At 41.8% G+C, this 19,208-nt stretch overlaps 1 protein-coding gene across 2 annotated transcripts; it reads right to left on the bottom strand.

The window, feature by feature from the left end:
- Nucleotides 1-3,355: 3,355 nt before the first annotated feature.
- On the bottom strand, nucleotides 3,356-18,221 carry MDH1 (malate dehydrogenase 1). Of its 2 annotated transcripts, none has more exons than XM_028721901.2 (9): nucleotides 17,989-18,221; nucleotides 12,700-12,798; nucleotides 12,233-12,329; nucleotides 10,788-10,963; nucleotides 10,143-10,265; nucleotides 9,811-9,987; nucleotides 7,367-7,480; nucleotides 6,456-6,545; nucleotides 3,356-4,027 (listed from the first exon to the last, which is right to left on the bottom strand). In XM_028721901.2, the coding sequence occupies exons 1-9, from the start codon at nucleotides 18,010-18,012 to the stop codon at nucleotides 3,902-3,904; spliced, it is 1,026 nt and encodes a 341-aa protein (XP_028577734.1). In that variant the 5' UTR covers nucleotides 18,013-18,221; the 3' UTR covers nucleotides 3,356-3,901. The 2 variants fall into 2 exon arrangements, with proteins under 2 accessions (XP_028577734.1, XP_028577735.1); XM_028721902.2 differs by having other exon boundaries at nucleotides 18,010-18,160.
- Nucleotides 18,222-19,208: the final 987 nt, after the last annotated feature.

The raw sequence follows: 19,208 nt of genomic DNA, 5'->3' as shown, positions 1-19,208 counted from the left end.
GGGAGATAGGACCGATTCGGATCGTTCGCCCCCCACCACTTAATGCATCTAAATGGTTTCCAGAGAGTGGTAGGGGATGTTTTATCCCATGTTGATGGCCTTTCAGCTGATTCCAGCTGGAATGCAGAGTTGTCCAGTGCTATTGACTGTCTAGCTCCGAAGCGCCCTCTCCAATTGCATGGAGCCTGGACAGCCCCCTGGTTCCCCAAGAGTTGAGGGCGATGAAACAATTGCTGAGACAGCTAGAGCGCTGGTGACGGAAAACTCATTCTGAATTGGACCGGACACAGGTTAGAGTTCAACGTTGAGCTTACCAAGTGGCAATGACGATGGCAGAGAGGACTTTCTTTACCGCCTCTATTGCATCTGCAGAAAATAGCAGCAGGAAACTCTTTCAGGTGGTTCGCAATCTAACGGAAACACCTTTGCCATTGGGGCCTGGTAGGGACCCCAAGATCTCCTGCAATGCTTTTGCAAAGTTTTTTGCAGATAAAGTCGCTCAGATTCAGTAGGAGGTAGACTCCACCGTGGGAGCAGGGCCAGGGTGGGGGAGTGCTAGAGTTCTGTCTAGTCTTGTTACATGGGATCAATTCCAATCTGTTACCTCCGAGGATGTGGACAGGCTGCTTGGACAAGTGAAACCGACCACCTGTCTCCTTGCCCATCCTGGCTCATAAAAGCGAGCTGGGAAGCGCTGGGCAATATTTTTAATATTTTGTTGGAAGCTGCCCAGAGTAGCTGGGGGAAACCAGCCAGGTGGGCAGGGTATAATGAATAAATTATTATTATGACACTCAGTTCTATGTTAGTTTATTAATCCCCCGCAACTGAGGCACTGTAGGTGATTCTTATGTCCAAGAAATTGTACAACTGCCTGCTGTGGGCAGATTTGCATTTCTTCTGAAAGAGCAGATGCGCAGTCTGGGATGGGCTTCTGAATCCAGTACTGTCATTGAAGGCTCAGCTGGCCTTGGTGGCTAGATGCTGCTTTTATCAGCTTTGGCTGGTATGACATCTGCAGCCGTTCCTGGACAAGGATAGTTTGGCTACAACAGTCCAGACATCGTAAACTTTAAGACCGGATTACGTCAGTGCATTCTATATGGGGCTTCTTTCGTGGCTGATCTGGAAACTGCCAGTTAATAGAGAAGGCTCCAAGCTGATTTTTGACAGAAGAAAGAGTCCTATTTACACAATACACCTGTGTTCGAAAATCTCACTGGCTGCCAATTTGCTACTGGGCCAAGTTCAAGGTGTTACTCTAGGCAAATAAAGCCCTTATTTATGTAAGAGCCTTACCCGTAAGGCACCCATTTGATAATTTCAGACGGCAGAACTGGCACTTTTACAAGTGCCACGTGAAGTGCATTCCACATTGCAAAGCGTCATTCTGTTAAGTGTGGCAGAATCTACTCTCTGAAACACCTCCCTATGAATACTAGGAATACAATTTCATTGTATTGTTTATGGCACCTATGTAATAAAAACTTTTGTTTGGGCACAGCTACCTAGACATGTAATATTATCTATATATTGGTATATTTTTTATCTACTTTTCAAAATAATATCACTTACGAATATTTTATATTGTTTTATGTAAAGTACTTAAGAGATTTTGAGTAAACACTATATCTCATTAAATAATGAGTTGTGTTTTAAATATATAAATAACTTAATTCCGTGTTGGTCAATTGTTCTGTGTTTAAAAATAATAAATTTATAATTTTAATATTTTATTGTACATTGCCTTGATGTTTTTTATGAGCGAGTGCTCATAATGAAGACTGCCAGAGTGCAAAACACTGGTAATACTATTCGTAGAATGAAATAAAGTGCACTGACAAATATCACTCACCCACCATAACCAGCAAGGGATGCGTGACAAAAACACGGCACCCCACCAATAATTTTCAAATGCAGTTTCTTATTAACTGATTGGGAGAATGGTAACAAACTGAATTGGTGCCCTAGAACATGTCGTAGTATCATCAGCAATATGAAGGGGATCCTCATGGAAGTCTCCTGAAAAAATAGCTGCTATAGAGATGCATTTGCAACATTATAATTTCTTATCCTGTCTGTTGGGTTCCTGGAACAGACAGACTCTACAGGAAAGTATATATTTTTTCTACTTCTGATTTCCAACTCTCCCTGGCTTTTCATGAGTATCTACTCTTATAGCTCCATCTACAGGCTCAACTGGAAATTTTCATTTCCCAAGACCCATTGCAGGGAACTGATTCCACTTAAACAAGGAAATAGTTCAATTAAGCTATCACTAATTTTCTGACTCAACTTTTTGTAACTGAATAAATATTGCCACTACACTGGGTGACATTACAGAAGAGCCTTATGTCCCTAATATTTTACTTAAGCTGTGTTCATACAGGTAGCCTGTTTAGAGAATTGAAAGGGTTATTAGGAAGAACCACCCTCCTTTGTTTTACATTCTATCCAGGGCAGAGCTGCAAAATGCTGCCACTCAGACAGGAGAAAAAGTAGACTTGTACTGGTGTGTCTCTTCCATCATTCTGCCTTGCTCCATTTCTCTCCTTCCCAAGAGTGTAAGGTCCAACATATTCCTCTACTGCCTCACTGACAATTTCATTTCACAGCAGGTGGAAAAAGCAATGAGGGGGTCATCTATCTTGGATCTGGTCCTCACCAACAGGGAGAAACTACTGAATTTGACAAAGTGGAAGTACTGGGAACCTTGGGAAGAAGTGATCATGTCCTCTTGGGTTTCATTATACACAGGCAAGGGAAAGCTGAGTGTAGTCAGAAATGCACTTTAGACTTTAAAAAAGCTGATTCCAAAAGCTGTAAGAACTACTGGGTGTAGTACTATGGCCAGAAATACTCAAAGAGAAGAGAGTCCAAGTGAACTACTGAATGTACAAATGCAGACAATTCCAATAAGAAAAGTGGTAGGGCATCGAAAGAAACCAGTGTGGCAGCATTAGGAGCTTGCAGATGAGCTGAGATTTAAGAAGGCATGTATAAGAAATGAAGAAAGAGTAGCCAACAGTTGCAGGGAGAGGGTCAGGCAGGCCAAAGCTCCAAATGAGCTCAGGCTTGCAAGGGAGGTTAAAAATAATAAAAGAGGTTTCTTTGGCTATATTTGAAGGAAGAAGCAGCAAGTAGTTGGTTCTCTGTGTGCAGAGTACAGAGAAATGCTATTATAATCTGTTTGAGCTTGCCGTAGAGGTATTGTATATTCTGTGCACGGTTGCACCTTCAAACCACTCTAGTTCCAGTTTTGCTTTATTTTAAAAAATGCACACAATCTGCTTTATGGTGAAGGTTGTGTTTTACATACTTTCATGAAAGCAAGGTAAACAAAAAAACCACAAAATCTGCTTACTCAGCAACATTTAATGTAATTTCCAGTAAAATTTGTGCATCAACGATGGTCAACATATGGTACATTCATTGTATGCAAAATGCATTTCCTACTTAAGAGATTTAATGGTAGAAATATAGGCTCTTGTGCACTTTGATAAAGACCAATGGTGGCTCTAATTGTACTTGATGAATAAAGTGCTAAAGCCCATTTCATAAAATCAGCTTTTAGCACTATATAGCTGGTTTTGGTGTAATTAAAGCTGAAAGGCTACTATCCTTCTAATGCACAATGCAATACAAGAAGCAAACAGTAATAAATCAAGAAGATTTGGTCAAGTGTGCAAACTACTTTCGAAACATGTTGTGTGATAACTTCATTACTAAGAGCACTCAATAACAGGCACAGGTGCACCAACAAAGAAGGTACTGACTGCTGCAGCGGGATGGGGAAGACAACTGACAGATATAGTAATCGCATTTGATGCTGAATTTAGAGACGACTTTTAGACTCCTCTGTGTTTAAGCCATCTCCCGAAGCATCCTGAGCAGCACCTAGTCATGCACTGGACAGAAACTCCACAGCAGTCTCCTTTTCGTCAGTGAGCTCTTTGGCAGTCAAATCCATCTTCTCACGGGAGAAGTCATTAACAGGAAGGCCTTCGACCAACTTCCATGTTTTATCCTGTGAAAAATGAATTGGGGACTTCTAAAGCCTTTAAACCATAACAAATTTCAACTCCACAGTGTTACAGGGTAAAGGTGTGACAGGGCTATTGATTAGGTCAGCCTTTCCTGCTGACTGGGGATAATGGGAGCTGTCCTCCAAAACAGCAGGAGGGCACCAGCTTGGAGAAGGTTGGATTAGGTATTCACTAGCCTCCGCACAGCAGCTTAAAACAAACTAGACATTAGATATAGGGAATCATAGAGCCACAGACTTGTAATAAACAAGCTGGTCATTCCCAACTAGCGGAGGAACTTTAAGAATGTGTTCTTCACACTTTGCCAAATTAGAACTCCAAGTATTTTTTTTGGAGAAAGCTACATTAAACTGTTATGAAAACAATGTAAGTGTTGCATATGGTATGAATGACCACCCTATGTCTACAGTTACTAAGATACTGTATTCAATATATTATTGAGGGGGGAGGCAAAGCTTGATGATACCTTTGAAAGATGTGATGAACAATATTTTAGAAAAAGGAGATATCCCAGAAACATGGAAAGAAGTATTTATTACTTTGATTCCAAAACAGGATGCAGATTTGTTACAAATTAAAAATTATAAGCAAATCTCGTTAAATAATGACTACAAACTGTTTTCAAGTATTTTAGCAAACAGATTGAAAAGAGTATTAAAAGATATAATACATGAAGACCAAACTGGCTTTCTTCCTGGTAGTCAGATGAAAGATAACATAAGAAACATAGTTGATATAATTGAATATTTGACGACCAGGAATGATAAGCAAGCAGTGTTAATAGTTAATAGAGGCTATAAGTGTAAAAATGCTAAATATGGAAATAAATTGGGCCACCTATGAAGATTTGGTGATGGAAATAGATAATCAGTGGAAATTAAAATCTTATTAGGAAATTAAAAGTTTAGTAAGAGATTGGTTGCAGTATTGTCAAATAAATGAAATATTTAAAGAAGATTAAAAAAAATGGATCTGAGTATATAAAATCCAGGTTTGAATTAGATTTGTTAAGCTCTAAAATTAAAATATTGTCAAAAATGTATAAATTACTTCTAGAATGGCATGTGAAAGATGAAGAAGTTAAATCTGTTATGGTACATTGGGCAAAAGATATTGGTTATAATATACAATTAGAAGATTGGGGAAAACTTTGGAAAGACGGAATTTTACAGCTTGCAGTTCGCTTAAAGAAAATGTAATGAAAATGATGTACAGATGGTATATAACACTGGTGAAGTTAGCAAAAATGTACTGATCAGATAATCAATGTTGGAAATGTAAAGAAAAAGATGGTACCTTCTATCATATGTGGTGGGTTTTTAAGAAAGTGAAGGCTTTCTGGGAAATGATATACCTGTATAATGAACTTTAAAAAATGTTGAAATATACATTTGTAAAAAAACCAGAAGCCTTTTTACTGGGTATTGTAGGCAGAGAAATACGTAAGCAAGATAAAGCACTCTTTTTATATGCAACAACTGCAGCAAGAATATTACTGGCCCAAAAATGGAAACGGGAAGAGATTCCGACGAAAGAAGAGGGGCAGATCAAACTATTGGACTATGCAGATTTGGCGAAATTGACGGGGAAATTTTGGAACCAGCAAGACCAGACCTTTCTGAAAGACTGGAATAAATTTATGCTGTATTTGAAAGACAACTGTAAACAACTGACATTGTTAGTAGAGTTACAAGAAGTTTTATAAGGTTAGATGTATCATTTATTACTACAGTTGAACCTCTGTTTACGTAAACTTTGGGATGCGCCCAAGGAACGGATCCCTTCCACAACCGGAGCTACAACTGTAGTATGATTCTGAAATAGTTTATTTAAGATTAGGATTTAAGGGTAATAACAACAATAATAAAATGCAATATTAGAGTATAAATAGGAAAACCATTAGTCAAGGAGGAGGGAAGTCTCAGGCTGAGATGGCCAAGTGGTTTCTATATATTATATGTAAGATGTATGTTTTGCCTAAAAAATATTTGTAAAACTCAATAAAAAATATTTCAACAACAAAAGAGGTGTGGGAGGGAGTTCATAGTTACACAAAGGTGATTGTTCTGTCAGGCCAAGCATTTTGGCTTTTCTAAAATGCCCCTTGGGTGCTGTTCTGAGGGTTCCCCTGACCCGCTCCCCAAAGCCAGTTCTGAGGGGGAATGATGAGGAGAGAAGGGAAGCACCACTGCCCAAACAGAAACCCTTCACAGTGGCTCCACTTGCAGGACTCATTAGTTAAATCCTGCACTATGTGCTTTAGGGATAGTATTTAAACTGCTGTTGCTGTTTTATAGATTCTTTAATGCTCACAGTAGTGATGTCCACATTGCACTTGTGCTTCTTGAACTTTGCACAGTATTACATTTACTTAACAAGTATTTCAGAAACTGCATATTTTTTACATACCTTTATTACAACAGGAAATGAATAGATCAGATCTTCAGGGACACCATATGAATTTCCATCAGAAATAACACCCATGGAAACAAATTCACCCTTTAAATAAGAACACAAGTAAATAGTGTAGTACTTTCCCAATTATTTACTTCACATTTGGCATAAGCATATATCGTTCTGAAGGAAGGGTCTGCATCCTGTTACAATTCTTTGCATTCCAGAATATCAACTTGCCATTTTTCTCTTTACATTTATGATCAGTTTTATCACATTTGTGATATTACCAAGAGATTCATGAAAGCATATATAAGATTATCAGGTGATCAGCTGTATGCCTAATATAAAGGGAGTATCGTATTTTTCGCTCCATAGGACACACTTTCCTCCCTCCAAAAATGAAGGGGAAATGTGTGTGCGTCCTATGGAGCGAATGCAGGCTCCTTGGTTTCAGCGATAACAACGCGAAGCCTCCGAAGCCCAGAGGGAGAGCTCCCCCCGCGCTCTGGAGGCTTCGCGTTGCTTTCGCTGAAGCCTCCTGAAGCCCCTGGAGTGCAGGGAACTCCCGCTGCGCTCCGGGGGCTTCAGGCGGATAGCCGTCTGAAGCCTGGAGAGCGAGAGGGGTCGGTGCACACCGATCCCTCTTGCTCTCCAGGCTTCGCTTCTCTGGAGAGGCGCTGCACAGTTTTCCCTCTCTGCGCAGCGCCCCCTCCGGTGAAGCAGGAGGAGAAATGGAAGGGGCTCTGTTTCTCCTGCCGCTTTGCTGAAGGGGCGCTGAGCAGACAGGGGGAGAATTCCCTCCTCCCCCCGTTCTCCCCCTCCTATGGTCCGGTGTGTCCTATAGAGCGAAAAATATGGTATATACTAAACTTTGAACAGCTATTATCAAAGCTAACTTCTTCATGGGCTGTTGCAACACTTACCTCTGGAGTGCCAAACCAAAGGTCTCTCACATGATCACAGATAGCTTTGGCTGCCGACATTGCACTTGATAGCTTCCTGGCTTTAATAACAGCTGCACCTCGCTGCTGAACAGTCTGTAGTATTGACAGAGGAAAATTACTGGACTATTTGCACCTACTACCATAATTACTCTTTATTATAATGAGTCCAAGACAGAGAGGCTACCAATATTGTCTACATAAGGACAATGAAAAACATTTTAAGCATTTTTACCCAGTTCCTCACCCCAAAAACTCCCAGAGTAGCTTTCAGATAAATAAAACACAAGACATTCCTTGCCTTCAAAGATTACAATCTGAAACACAAAAGAACAGGGAATATACCAACTTCACATGAAGTCTACAGAACAGGCATAGGCAAACTCAGTCCTCCAGATGTTTTTGGGACTACAATTCCCATCATCCTTGACCACTGGTCTTGTTAGCTAGGGATCATGGGAGCTGTAGTCCTAAAACATCTGGAGGGCCAAGTTTGCCTATGCCTGCAATAGAGCTTTACAAAACTCAGGCTGAATTTAATCAGATTTAGGAATTTAATCAGATCCATGGACATTAACCTTTTATCTTGATATTGTTGCTGGGGTTTTTTGTTTGCATCCTGCCACATAACAGTTCTGGAATAATGTATGGGGGGAGTTTTTTCTTCTACTGCATAAAGTAACAACTTATGTGAAAGATCCAGAATAGATTAGGGCTGGGTAAGATTTGGTTTTCAACATTATAAATACCCGTATACGCTGATATATCACAATGCCTGAAATGTATCTCGGCTGCTTCTTCCTCCCCACCTTAGGGGAGGAAGACGCAGCCAAGATACATTGCTCAGCTCCATGCCACTCCGACTGCTGCAAGAGCAGTATGGGGGCTTGAACAGCTGAGGGGTGGGCAGTCCCCGCCCTCTGGCTCACGTGAGCTGGAGGCAGAGGGCTCCCTCAAAAGTGCCTGCCTGCCTTTGCTTGAGAAGCCAGGCAGCGCCTCTTATTTTTTCTTTTAAAAAAGTAAGATAAACAAATTTTAAACAATTCGACATTTCAAATTTAGCAATCAATCATTCCACCTACAAAATTCCCTCCCTCCCTCCATGGTTCCCTCAAAATTTCAATTTGTGCTGCATATTATAGTTACTCTATACCTTCACCTTATCTCACAGTAAAAACAAAAAGTTCACCCCCCACTGCTGTTCTCACTCAAATCCTCAAATCTTACTTACCAATACTACATATTCTATCTATTTCAGCTGCCATTCTTCTTTGGTAGGTATCACCTCATCGCACCATTTTTGTGCGTACAATATTCGTGCTACTGTGGTTGCGTAAAGAAATAGATTTATACGAGTTTTTTGGATATCTGCTCCAGCTATCCCTAGTAAAAAAAAGCTTCTGGGTTTGTTTGTTTTTTTGGGGGGGATTACCTTGAATATCCTTTTCAACTCATTATAAATCATTTCCCAAAAGTCCTTAGCTACTTTGCATGGCCACCACATTCCCAACAAAGATTAGATGTTGATTTATAAATTTATAAATTTTGGCTTATTTACTTGGTGTTAGGTACCATCTACATATCATTTTCATAAAATTCTCCCTCAAGGTGAATTCCCTGCTGTGAATTTCAACCCAGATTTCCCATGATTCTAATTCTATGATGCCCCACACCCCTAGCCCAATAGCAAATTTAACAATTTCGTCTTGGGTTTCCTATGCTAACAATATCTTATACATTCTCAAAATCAGTTTTTCTCTATTTTCTATTGGTTCCCTTACAGACTGAGAACTTTGGTCATCGAAGCCACACTTTTTATGACATTTGAACATTTCATTCAGTTGGTAGTAATGCAACCAACTCATTACCTGATTTCTAATATCCTCAAACTTTTTCATTTTACATCTTTTTCTGTAAAATGCCGTAAGTCTCTCTATATTGACTACTTCTTTTCCATGTTCAAATTCTTCTGGGAGATTGCTTCCTTAGCTACAATAGCACTGAAATAAAGTGTATGGGGGAATTGTGTCTCTATGCAATGGTCCCACTGGTGTAGGGCATACAGTCCTGGGAAAAAGAAAACCCTCTTTGAATTCCGAATTCAGACACTCTGTAATATGACATGTTTTGTTGCTCATCTGGGGTTCTATTTACCTAATTTTAAGACCTGCTAAGGAACAGATGGTTGTTATTATGTCCTCATATGTAAAACCACAGAATTCAAGGTGAGTGTACTTTCTTTTTCCCATGACTATACATGCAAAGAGTTTATCTACATGCAAATGGCAGAGCATGGCCACTGTATAAAACCGCTAATGTAGAAGCTGATATTCTGAAATCCTGACTCTGGAACATCTGCTACTCATGTTACGTTGCTGCAATAGACAAGACAAGAAAAAACGAAATCACCCACATTATTAACTTACAGTAATGAAGTCACCCTTGAGCCAGTTATCATTCTTCACAGCTTCATAAACTCCAATATCTTTTCCTTGCACTTTCACCTTGGCATGATTAACATCTGGATATTGAGTAGAGGAGTGATTCCCCCAGATGATGCAGTTCTTTACATCCTTGGCAGTCACACCAACTTTGATAGCAATCTAGTTTTATTGAGGGTAGGAAGCAGAAAATGCCAAGATCAGATGGTAATTTGAAGCATTTAGATTCCCTACCCCTTTTAAACAAATTATTTCAAAAAGCTGGCTTACATAAAGAATAAAAAAGTGTTTTCTGTAACTTAGAAGAGACTTCCTACCTGGGATTTAGCTCTGTTGTGATCCAGACGGGTTAAACAACTGAAATTCTCCTTTGGTATTGATGGAGCAGACTTTGAGGCAATCAGGCAGTTGGTATTTGCTGGATTGCCTACCACAATAACCTGATTGGGGGGCAAGGAAGAAAGTGGACTATTTACTGCAAGTCTGTCAAGTGACCAACCAGCTAAACCACAATTGCTGAGATTTCAGATGTGATTTATAGTTTAGAGATTTTTTTTTAATGCTAAAGCAGTATATAAATTGTGTAAACCAACATTTCACTGATCATGTGGAAATTGAAATCCGATAAATAGCAAATTACTAAACTAGAAACATTTTGTAAACTGGTTAACAAGACAAATGGTACAAAATTGTCTCTCCCCCCCCCCCTTTAAAGACTCAGGTAGCTTAAAACTTGGATGCTCGACTTTAATTAAAGAAGTGCCGACTTCATTTCTGTGTTCCAAGTACTTCACATGTTATGATAGCAATCCTTTTAACAGCTTAAAGAGTAGACCAGACCTGGTATCCTTATATTATGGACAGAAGTAAGAGAGAGACAATGATGAGATGATATGTAAATCAGCAATCTCTTGAGGCACAGCTCATTCTCTTAGCAACCACATCACACCAGCTGTATTCACCTTAACAGTCTTCTTTGCATACTTGTCCAATGCAGCTCCTTGCGACTTAAAAATTTTCACATTTGCCTTGAGCAGATCTTTGCGTTCCATGCCCTCTTTCCTTGGCATGGAGCCAACTAGGATGGCTATATCAAGGTCTTTAAATGCAACATCTTCTTTGTCAGTTGCAATTACCTCTGTAAGTAGAGAAGAAGAGGGCTGAAAGATGAGTTTATGGTACAGTGGTGCCCCGCAAGACGAATGCCTCGCAAGACGAAAAACCCACAAGATGAAAGGGTTTTCGGTCGCGGAGGCGCTTCGCAAGACGAAGTTCCCTATGGGCTTGCTTCGCAAGACGAAAACGTCTTGCGAGTCTCGCCATTTTTTTCCCGCTTCCCCCCCCTTTTTCAAAGCGGCTAAGCTGTTAATAGCCTTTTAACAGCTTAGCTGCTAAGCCTGCTAAGCCACTAATAGCGCTAAATCGCTAATAGCGCTAATCTGCTTAGCCGCCAATGGGGTTGCTTCGCAAGTCGAAAAAACCGCTAGAAGAAAAGAATCGCGGAACGGATTCTTTTCGTCTTGCGAGGCACCACTGTAAAACTATGAGGGGAAACCAGTGCCTTCAGAACTAATCATAACAAGGCTGTGACCAAAATCCCAAAGCATATCAAAAAGTCTGCCACTGCTTCTGTTCAAGTGTCAATTCTCTCTTTCTCAAATGCCTCAACCAATTAATAAATTGTGAAGTGAATCTGCTTTGTGACTTCCATGATCCAAACTGGTCTAAACTTTGTTTAGATTAGTGTTTCTCAAACGTGGCTCTCCAGCTGTTGCTGGACTACAACCCATCATTCATAACCACTGGTCATGCTAGCTAGATATGATGGGAGTTGTAGTCCAACAGCAGCTGGAAAGCCAAGTTTGAAAATACTGGTTTAGATGCAAGCCAAAAGAAAACACAAGCCTCCTTTTTCTCCTGTTTTTTCAAGGTTATTGAAATAATGATTCAGTGGCCACTTTATTAGGTAAGCATAACCAAAGGCAAAAGCTTTCAGCACTGAAATTAACTACATCACACGAATGTACAATCACTGAATCAGTGTGAGGTAGGTTTCTATTAAATTTGACTTTCTTTTAATTGGCACTAGTGGTCAGTAGAGCAAAATGTGCAAGTATACTACTGGACAAGCTTCCCCAATGCTTTGAAAATTATTTTCTTCCACCACAGACTATACCTCCCATAGTTTGCTTAATGTGTTGGGCTTATAAATCTTACATTTAATTCCTCATGCAAGCCAACATCTCTTCAATTTACAGAATGGCAAAATGGTCCTCTTTTGCCCTGACATATATGGCCACTACACTGAACAATGCTGTTAAATCTGGCAGTAATGTGTCTCTCATTTGCCTATATATTTCAAACCTAAGCATCTGCAGACAGAGCACAAACTGGATTTTCTTGTCACCTCTTAACAGAGGAAGAGCACAGTCTTGCAATTCCATAAGTACGCCATCCAATACAGTCATCATGGGAGTGATATCCAATAGCACAAGAATAAGAGGCTGTAAAGCAACAACAGTTGTGTCAGTTACTTAGTTTATTTAATATTGATCAGAGTACATGTAAGATCAAATTAAATTAGATTCCTTGTCGTTTGTACCACCATATTAATGCAGTACAAAATATATTTAAGAATAATTTATAATTTGTCAGAATCCTCTTACCATTCTATACAATGAATATATATTAAAAAACTCATTTCTGCATAATGGAATCTCACTTTCCCTCCACAAGATAGTCATTTTAATAACAATTGACAAAAAAGTCAATGAGGCCCTTTTCTTGCACTGGATGTCTGTTAACAACTGCAGAGTTGACCTTTGTGCTCATATGGACTGCTTATGGTATGCTAGCATTCATTTTATCCGTTACCTGATCTGCTCCGAAGACATCACCCTTAGCAATGCCGTAGAGCAGAGAGTAGGCAATCTGTCCAGCAGCACCAGTCACGAGGACTTTGATTGGTTTGGACTGAAAGAGAAAGAATATTTGTAGATTTCCATAAACACATTTTCTCTCATTACTGTAGAATGAACTTTCATAAAAGTTAGCGTTTGGCAAATAATTTGTCAGGAAGGTTGTTAGGAGGTCTATGATTCAGCTAACCTTCCTACTGTGAACTAACCAGACTGCCAGGAATTCATTATAATTATTCCGTCTTGGAATAGCCAAAACACGTTTTAAATTTATAAACAGAACAGAAAAGTTAAAAGGACAAATCTCCCATGCAGAATACAGAAACATCAATATTCTGTACCAGCCTAAACATGAGCTATTTTAAAGAGATGTCTCAAAAACTACAGTCTTTTGGAAACATGGCAGTTATATGTAGAAAATGAAAAGCTGAAAGACAATTTTTATTTAAGACCACCATATAACAAGACAAGGGTGAAAAATATACTAGGTAACCATATACTGTCAGATGTGTATGAGAATATAAAGTGCCTTGCAACTTTTGGTATCTACAATTAAACACCTGACTTTAGGCAATGACATAGGAAACTGACACACTGCTATAGAGAACATGCATGCACATATTTAATAGATCTTATGGGGAGCGGTTCTCCTTATGCTTGTACCCTGCCTTTCTTTCATCATGGAACCCAATGTGGCCATATGTGGATTCCATTCAGGCACTGGCCAGATGCCTTCCTTAAATGAGCACAACACCAAACTCTCACACCAAACTCGTGGGGTAAGCTAAGTGTTGTGCTCATTTAAGGAAGGTATTTGAGTCTATTCATTGCTAGCAAAATGATGCAGGCTGCTGTTTCAAAGCAGAGAAATTTCAGCTCACTCAAGCTACAGCTCTTAGACTAAAAAGTTTGAACAAAAGAAATGATGTGGCCTCAAGAAAAACAAAATGCAAGTTTCAACAAGGAAAAAAAGTCTGCTATTTTATATCTGATGCACTACTTTGACTTAGCAAGACAATGTTTTTCAGGTTTAGTAGGATTTGCAACTTATGTAATGTTGGATGCCAGCTGTTTGAAGTCTGTATTAATTACAACCCCCAAGATCCTCTTCCTAAGTTACTGGTGTTGGCCAGTTTACAGTAACTGGATAAAATAATCATGGTTATCAACAAAAAGAACTGGTTTAAACTAGAGAAATACAAATCCATTTAAATGTTATGATTAATTATGAGTAAAGAGCCTATACTAGTGAAAGCAATCATGAAAGACAATGCATCATACCTGTAAAGGGAAGGAGAAAGTTAAATAGATTTATTAGTACAGTGGTACCTCGGGTTACAGACGCTTCAGGTTACAGACGCTTCAGGTTACAGACTCCACTAACCCAGAAATAGTACCTCGGGTTAAGAACTTTGCTTCAGGATGAGAACGGAAATCGCGCAGCGGCAGCAGCAGGAGGCCCCATTGGCTAAAGTGGTGCTTCAGGTTAAGAACAGTTTCAGGTTAAGAACGGACCTCCAGAACGAATTAAGTTCTTAACCTGAGGTACCACTGTATTAGTTATTAATATTGTTACTAGAATTCTGGCTTCCTTGTATCTTTGTTGTTGTTGTTTAGTCGTTTAGTCGTGTCCGACTCTTCGTGACCCCCTGGACCAGAGCACGCCAGGCACCTCTGTCCTCCACTACCTCCCGCAGTTTGGTCAAACTCATGCTGGTAACCTCAAAAACGCTATCCAACCACCTTGTATCTTTGGAGAGGCATAATTACCGCAATACCTCAAGGGCTGCCTCTCCCCATATGATCCGACCTGGACTCTGCAATCATTATCTGATGCCCTTCTATGTGGCTCCTCCACAAAAGGGTGGCAAGACAGGAATGGGCCTTTTCTGCAGTGGCTCCGTTTGTGGAATGCTCTCCCCAGGAAGGCTCACCTGGTGCCTTCATTATACACCTTTAGATGCCAGGCAAAAATGTTCCTCTTCAACCAGGCCTTTGGGCTGTGTTATATGAAGTATTCCCAACTCTCAACTGTCACAAGTTCCATGCAACTCCTCTCTGCTGTTTTCAGAAAAACAACTGCCAACATACTTTCAGCACCCTTCCCCACGTGAAGTCATGACTGTAAGCTCAACTTAAAATTGCTTGCAATTAATAATTCTCATAATTCTGCATATAATATTGGATTCTTCACTGAGTGTCAGAGCCTGCAGCTGGGAGTGTGAGGGAGGTGACTTGGCACCACACAAGTTTCCAGAGCCCTTCAGTTTAGGCTGGGAGTGAACTGTGGACTCCTTTCACCTCCAACCAGTGGGTATGTAGGTCAGGGCTGTTGGAAGTCCAAAGCAACTGGAATGCTCATGCGGGCTACCACAAACTTAGTAGATGCACAAGCATGTTGATCCACCTACAGTTCTTCCATATTTCAACAGCGCTGCTGTATTACTATAAAAGCTCACAGTGTTATCCGTAAAGATTTAAATGCTTTTTTAAAAAAAGGTAACTTGTATAATTTGTTACTAAGAGTTACGAAGAGTTAATTCTTTATACAATCTCTGGTTTTACTGCAGAATATGTCCTGTGCTCTGACATCATCAGGATTAAATGGTGTGTTGGGGATTATGGGGGAGATTGCTGCAATCAACATTCCTGCTTTCATGGGCGTTTTATTAATGATGCCATTCATTTAGTCTCTAGTAGTTAAAGCAAATCAATATTTTCCCTCCAGGGTTGTGCTACAAGTCAACACTGACAGTTTCTTTATTCCAGATGCTTCTGTGGCATAGCTATACAGCACTGTCTCTTTATACAATTTTGGTGCCTAACTGCTTCCATCACAGACTGCACTAATTTAACAGCCTGATCCTGTGAGCTTTTATACCTTTACCCCTTAAGACAAAATATTTTTAAAAGCTTCTTAAAAGGTAAAGGTAAAGGGACCCCTGACCATTAGGTCCAGTTGTGGCCGACTCTGGGGTTGCGGCGCTCATCTCACTTTATTGGCCGAGGGAGCCGGCGTACAGCTTCCGGATCATGTGGCCAGCATGACTAAGCTGCTTCTGGCGAACCAGAGCAGCACACGGAAACGCCGTTTACCTTCCCGCCGGAGTGGTACCTATTTATCTACTTGCACTTTGAGGTGCTTTCGAACTGCTAGGTTGGCAGGAGCAGGGACCAAGCAACGGGAGCTCACCCCGTCAAGGGGATTCAAACCACCAACCTTCTGATTGGCAAGTCCTAGGCTCTGTGGTTTAACCCACAGCGCCACCCGCATCCCTAGCGCCAAAACCATTTAAATCTTTACAGATAACACTCTTACTTGTTACCTAATAAAGTGTTATGAGCTGCAGACCATAAGGAAAAGGGTGTGTCTTATGGGACACCCATTGCCTCATCTCAGTGGATGAACAGCTATATGGTCACATACTATAAACCAGAAAAAATTTTGCAATTGATTTGCACCATCATAACACAGTGAATATAAAGTTGCACCTTAAGTCACTCCTGTCATCGGAAAGCATCAGACTATGGCTACGGTCCCAACAAGAATTTGGAAATTTGCCTACTTGAAGAGCACCTTGAAAGTCATACAGGGAGACATTCCAGCAATACCAGTAAGTCACACACTGCTGAAATTGAAGACGATAAATGGGGCATTGTTATTGAGCAAGGCTGGCAGTGCTCTCTGCAGCTGTCCCCTCAAGTGCTATATACCCTGGTTACTAATGAACAGTGACATAAAATTTGAGAAAAATGTTTTCCCTTCCTGCCCCATCACCCCTTGTAGGTTACCTTCCAAGCCAAGCAGAAGAAGAGTTTGGATTTGATATCCTGCTTTATCACTACCCAAAGGAGTCTCAAAGCGGCTAACAATCTCCTTTCCCTTCCTCCCCCACAACAAACACTCTGTGAGGTGAGTGGGGCTGAGAGACTTCAGAGAAGTGTGACAAGCCCAAGGTCAGCCAGCAGCTGCAGGTGGAGGAGCGGAGACGCAAACCCGGTTCACCAGATTATGGGTCTACCGCTCTTAACCACTACACCACACTGGCACCACAAAGGCTTATGACAGAAAAAAGAACGGAACTGGGCAGAGCTTCTTCTCACACACTCTGTAAAAACAGAGAGCCAAGGCAGCGTGCATCACAAAACCCAAGTACAGTGGTACCTCGGGTTAAGAATTTACCATAATTCGTTCCGGAGATCCGTTCTTAACCTGAGGTACCACTTTAGCTAATGGAGCCTCCTGCTGCCACCATGCCGCTGGAGCATGATTTCTGTTCTCATCCTGAAGCAAAGTTCTTAACCTGAGGTACTATTTCTGGGTTAGTGGAGTCTGTAACCTAAAACGTATGTAACCTGAAGCATATGTAACCCAAGGTACCGCTGTACTGAAGCCCAGAAAATGTTTTCATTGCATGCACTGCAGTTGCAATATGGGAGAACGGCAGCTATGGGCTTGCTCTGATTTACCAGGACTTTCATGCATGATTGAAGATCTATCCCTCCAACTCTCCTTTGTCCTTGCCACATGTATTCATAGAACCATAGGATTGTAGAGCTGGAAGGAACCACTATATAAAGTGGTATATGAATTAAATAACTAAAGTAAGTGGGGCTTGATCCCACGACCAAGAGATTTAAGAGTCTCATGTGCAACACACTAATCTATTGAGCATATAACTCAGCGGAGGGGACAGCTATGTCTCATCCTTCACCACGTTCAACCCCCAAGCAGTTACCTGAGCCGGTGCTCAAATTATGGGGGCAAATTACGTCAGCACTGCTCGAAGAAGGGGTGCGTGGGTCTGGTTTTTCCCCATTAAACCCATATGCCCCAGCCCGATTAGGCAACCCCAGTCCCTGGTTAGCCTTTTGAAATAGAGGGACCGCCCCCCCGTCCTGGGTCTCTGCCCCGCGACCCTGCCATTGGAGAACAGAGCCCACCGCAGCCCCTTCCCTTCAGGCGCCTGCAGGCGGGAAGGTCCCCCCCTGCCCTCATCCTGGCAAGGGACCTTGCGCTGCTTTCGACCAGGTCGCCTGGGCTCCCTGGCGCTTCGCAGCTGTGCAGAAGGACAAGCGCGGCCGCTGCCTTCGCTGCCCCCCCCCCCCCCATTTTACTGCGGGTTAAGGCGCCCCCTTCGCCGCCGGTCCAGGATCTCGTCAGAACCTTCTGCCTCCCACCCAACCGAGGAAATAATACGATTCATTTTAAAAGGCTGCGGGACGCCTCGCTGCATAATCTGACCCCGAACTCAGCTGCACTGACCATGGCGGCGGCGGCGGAAGAAGCGCGCGCTCTCTCTCCTGGCAGGTCACCTTCTCCCGAGCAGCAGCAGCCGACGGGTACACCAGAGAAGGCGGAGCTCCGAGAAAGCCACGCCCCACTCTCGCCGCCGCCTCTCGCTTTGCCACCTGGAAGTTGTAGTCCGTAGCTCCGGGACGGTATGTGGCGCGGAATCAAGGTTGCGGCCCAGGAGAACTACAAGGCCCAGGACGCACCGGAGCCGGCTTCTGCCCTCAGTCGTACGTCCGCTGAGGGAAGAGGTGAGCGGAGAGCGGGAGGAATCGGCTTTCGCCTTGACGTAGAAGTCACGCGCTTCTCTTAAGGGGGCAGTTGTGGCTCATGCGCAGAAGGGGCCTGAAGGGCTCTCAAGGCTCGGGGTTTGAGGCGTCCGGGAGTTTTGCTTGAAGTTCGTGGATTTTAGCTGGCAGCGCGGATTTTAAGTAACAGCTTTCAAACAATTTTCAGACGGAAAACTGAAATAAACGGAGAGGGAGAAACTCAAAAACCAGGATGAACCCATCAGATATATGAGCCCGGTCTTGGCTGGGGAGGGCCGAGTATAAATAAAATATTATTATTATTATTATTATTATTATTATTATTATTATTATTATTATTATTATTATTAATGAAGTGTTACTCTGAATTCCAGGTGGGGAGAGAGGAAATTATAAACAGGGACGTCCATAGCAAATAAAATGCCAAAAAGGACAGGCAGTAACAGTTAATGTATATTAACAGTGGGGGCTGCAAAAAAAATCAATTATTAACAGCACAAAAAATCTATCTTTGGTGAGGCGGCAGACTCTCCTTTCTTGGAGGTTTTTAAGCAGAGGTTGGGTTGCAATCTGTCATGTACGATCTAGCTGAGATTCCTGCATTACAGGTAGTTGGACTAGATGGCCCTCGGGGTCCCTTCCAACTCTACAATTCTATGATTCTGTTATAAAGATACTTTGTTCCGGGTTGGCTTGCCATGGCAGAGGCTGCTCATTACATCAGAGCCGTTTCGCACGGAATATTTTGAGGATGAGATGGGAGTAAGCATCCTCCCAACCCTGCCAGGACCAGAGGGGAGGGTGCTTCACCCACAGATCGCCCAACACCTGCCCCCAATCCAGAAGGCATGAGGGGGCTGGGGACGCTGGGTGGAAAGCATCGAGCGTCTCTTTCGCAACTCT

Source organism: Podarcis muralis, chromosome 3 (assembly GCF_964188315.1).
Source record: "Podarcis muralis chromosome 3, rPodMur119.hap1.1, whole genome shotgun sequence".
Lineage (NCBI taxonomy): Eukaryota > Metazoa > Chordata > Lepidosauria > Squamata > Lacertidae > Podarcis > Podarcis muralis.
The sequence above is the reverse complement of the archived record's forward strand: the minus strand, read 5'-3'. Positions and strand labels throughout refer to the sequence as shown.

Excerpts from the sequence above, each read along its gene's own strand:
- MDH1 (XM_028721901.2), bottom strand. The coding sequence starts at position 18,012 with ATGGTCAGTGCAGCTGAGTTCGGG. Across the intron at positions 12,799-17,988 it reads TCAGTGCAGCTGAGTTCGGG|TCCAAACCAATCAAAGTCCT; the intron begins GTCAGATTATGC and ends TTTCTCTTTCAG. Across the intron at positions 12,330-12,699 it reads ATGTCTTCGGAGCAGATCAG|CCTCTTATTCTTGTGCTATT; the intron begins GTAACGGATAAA and ends GTTGCTTTACAG.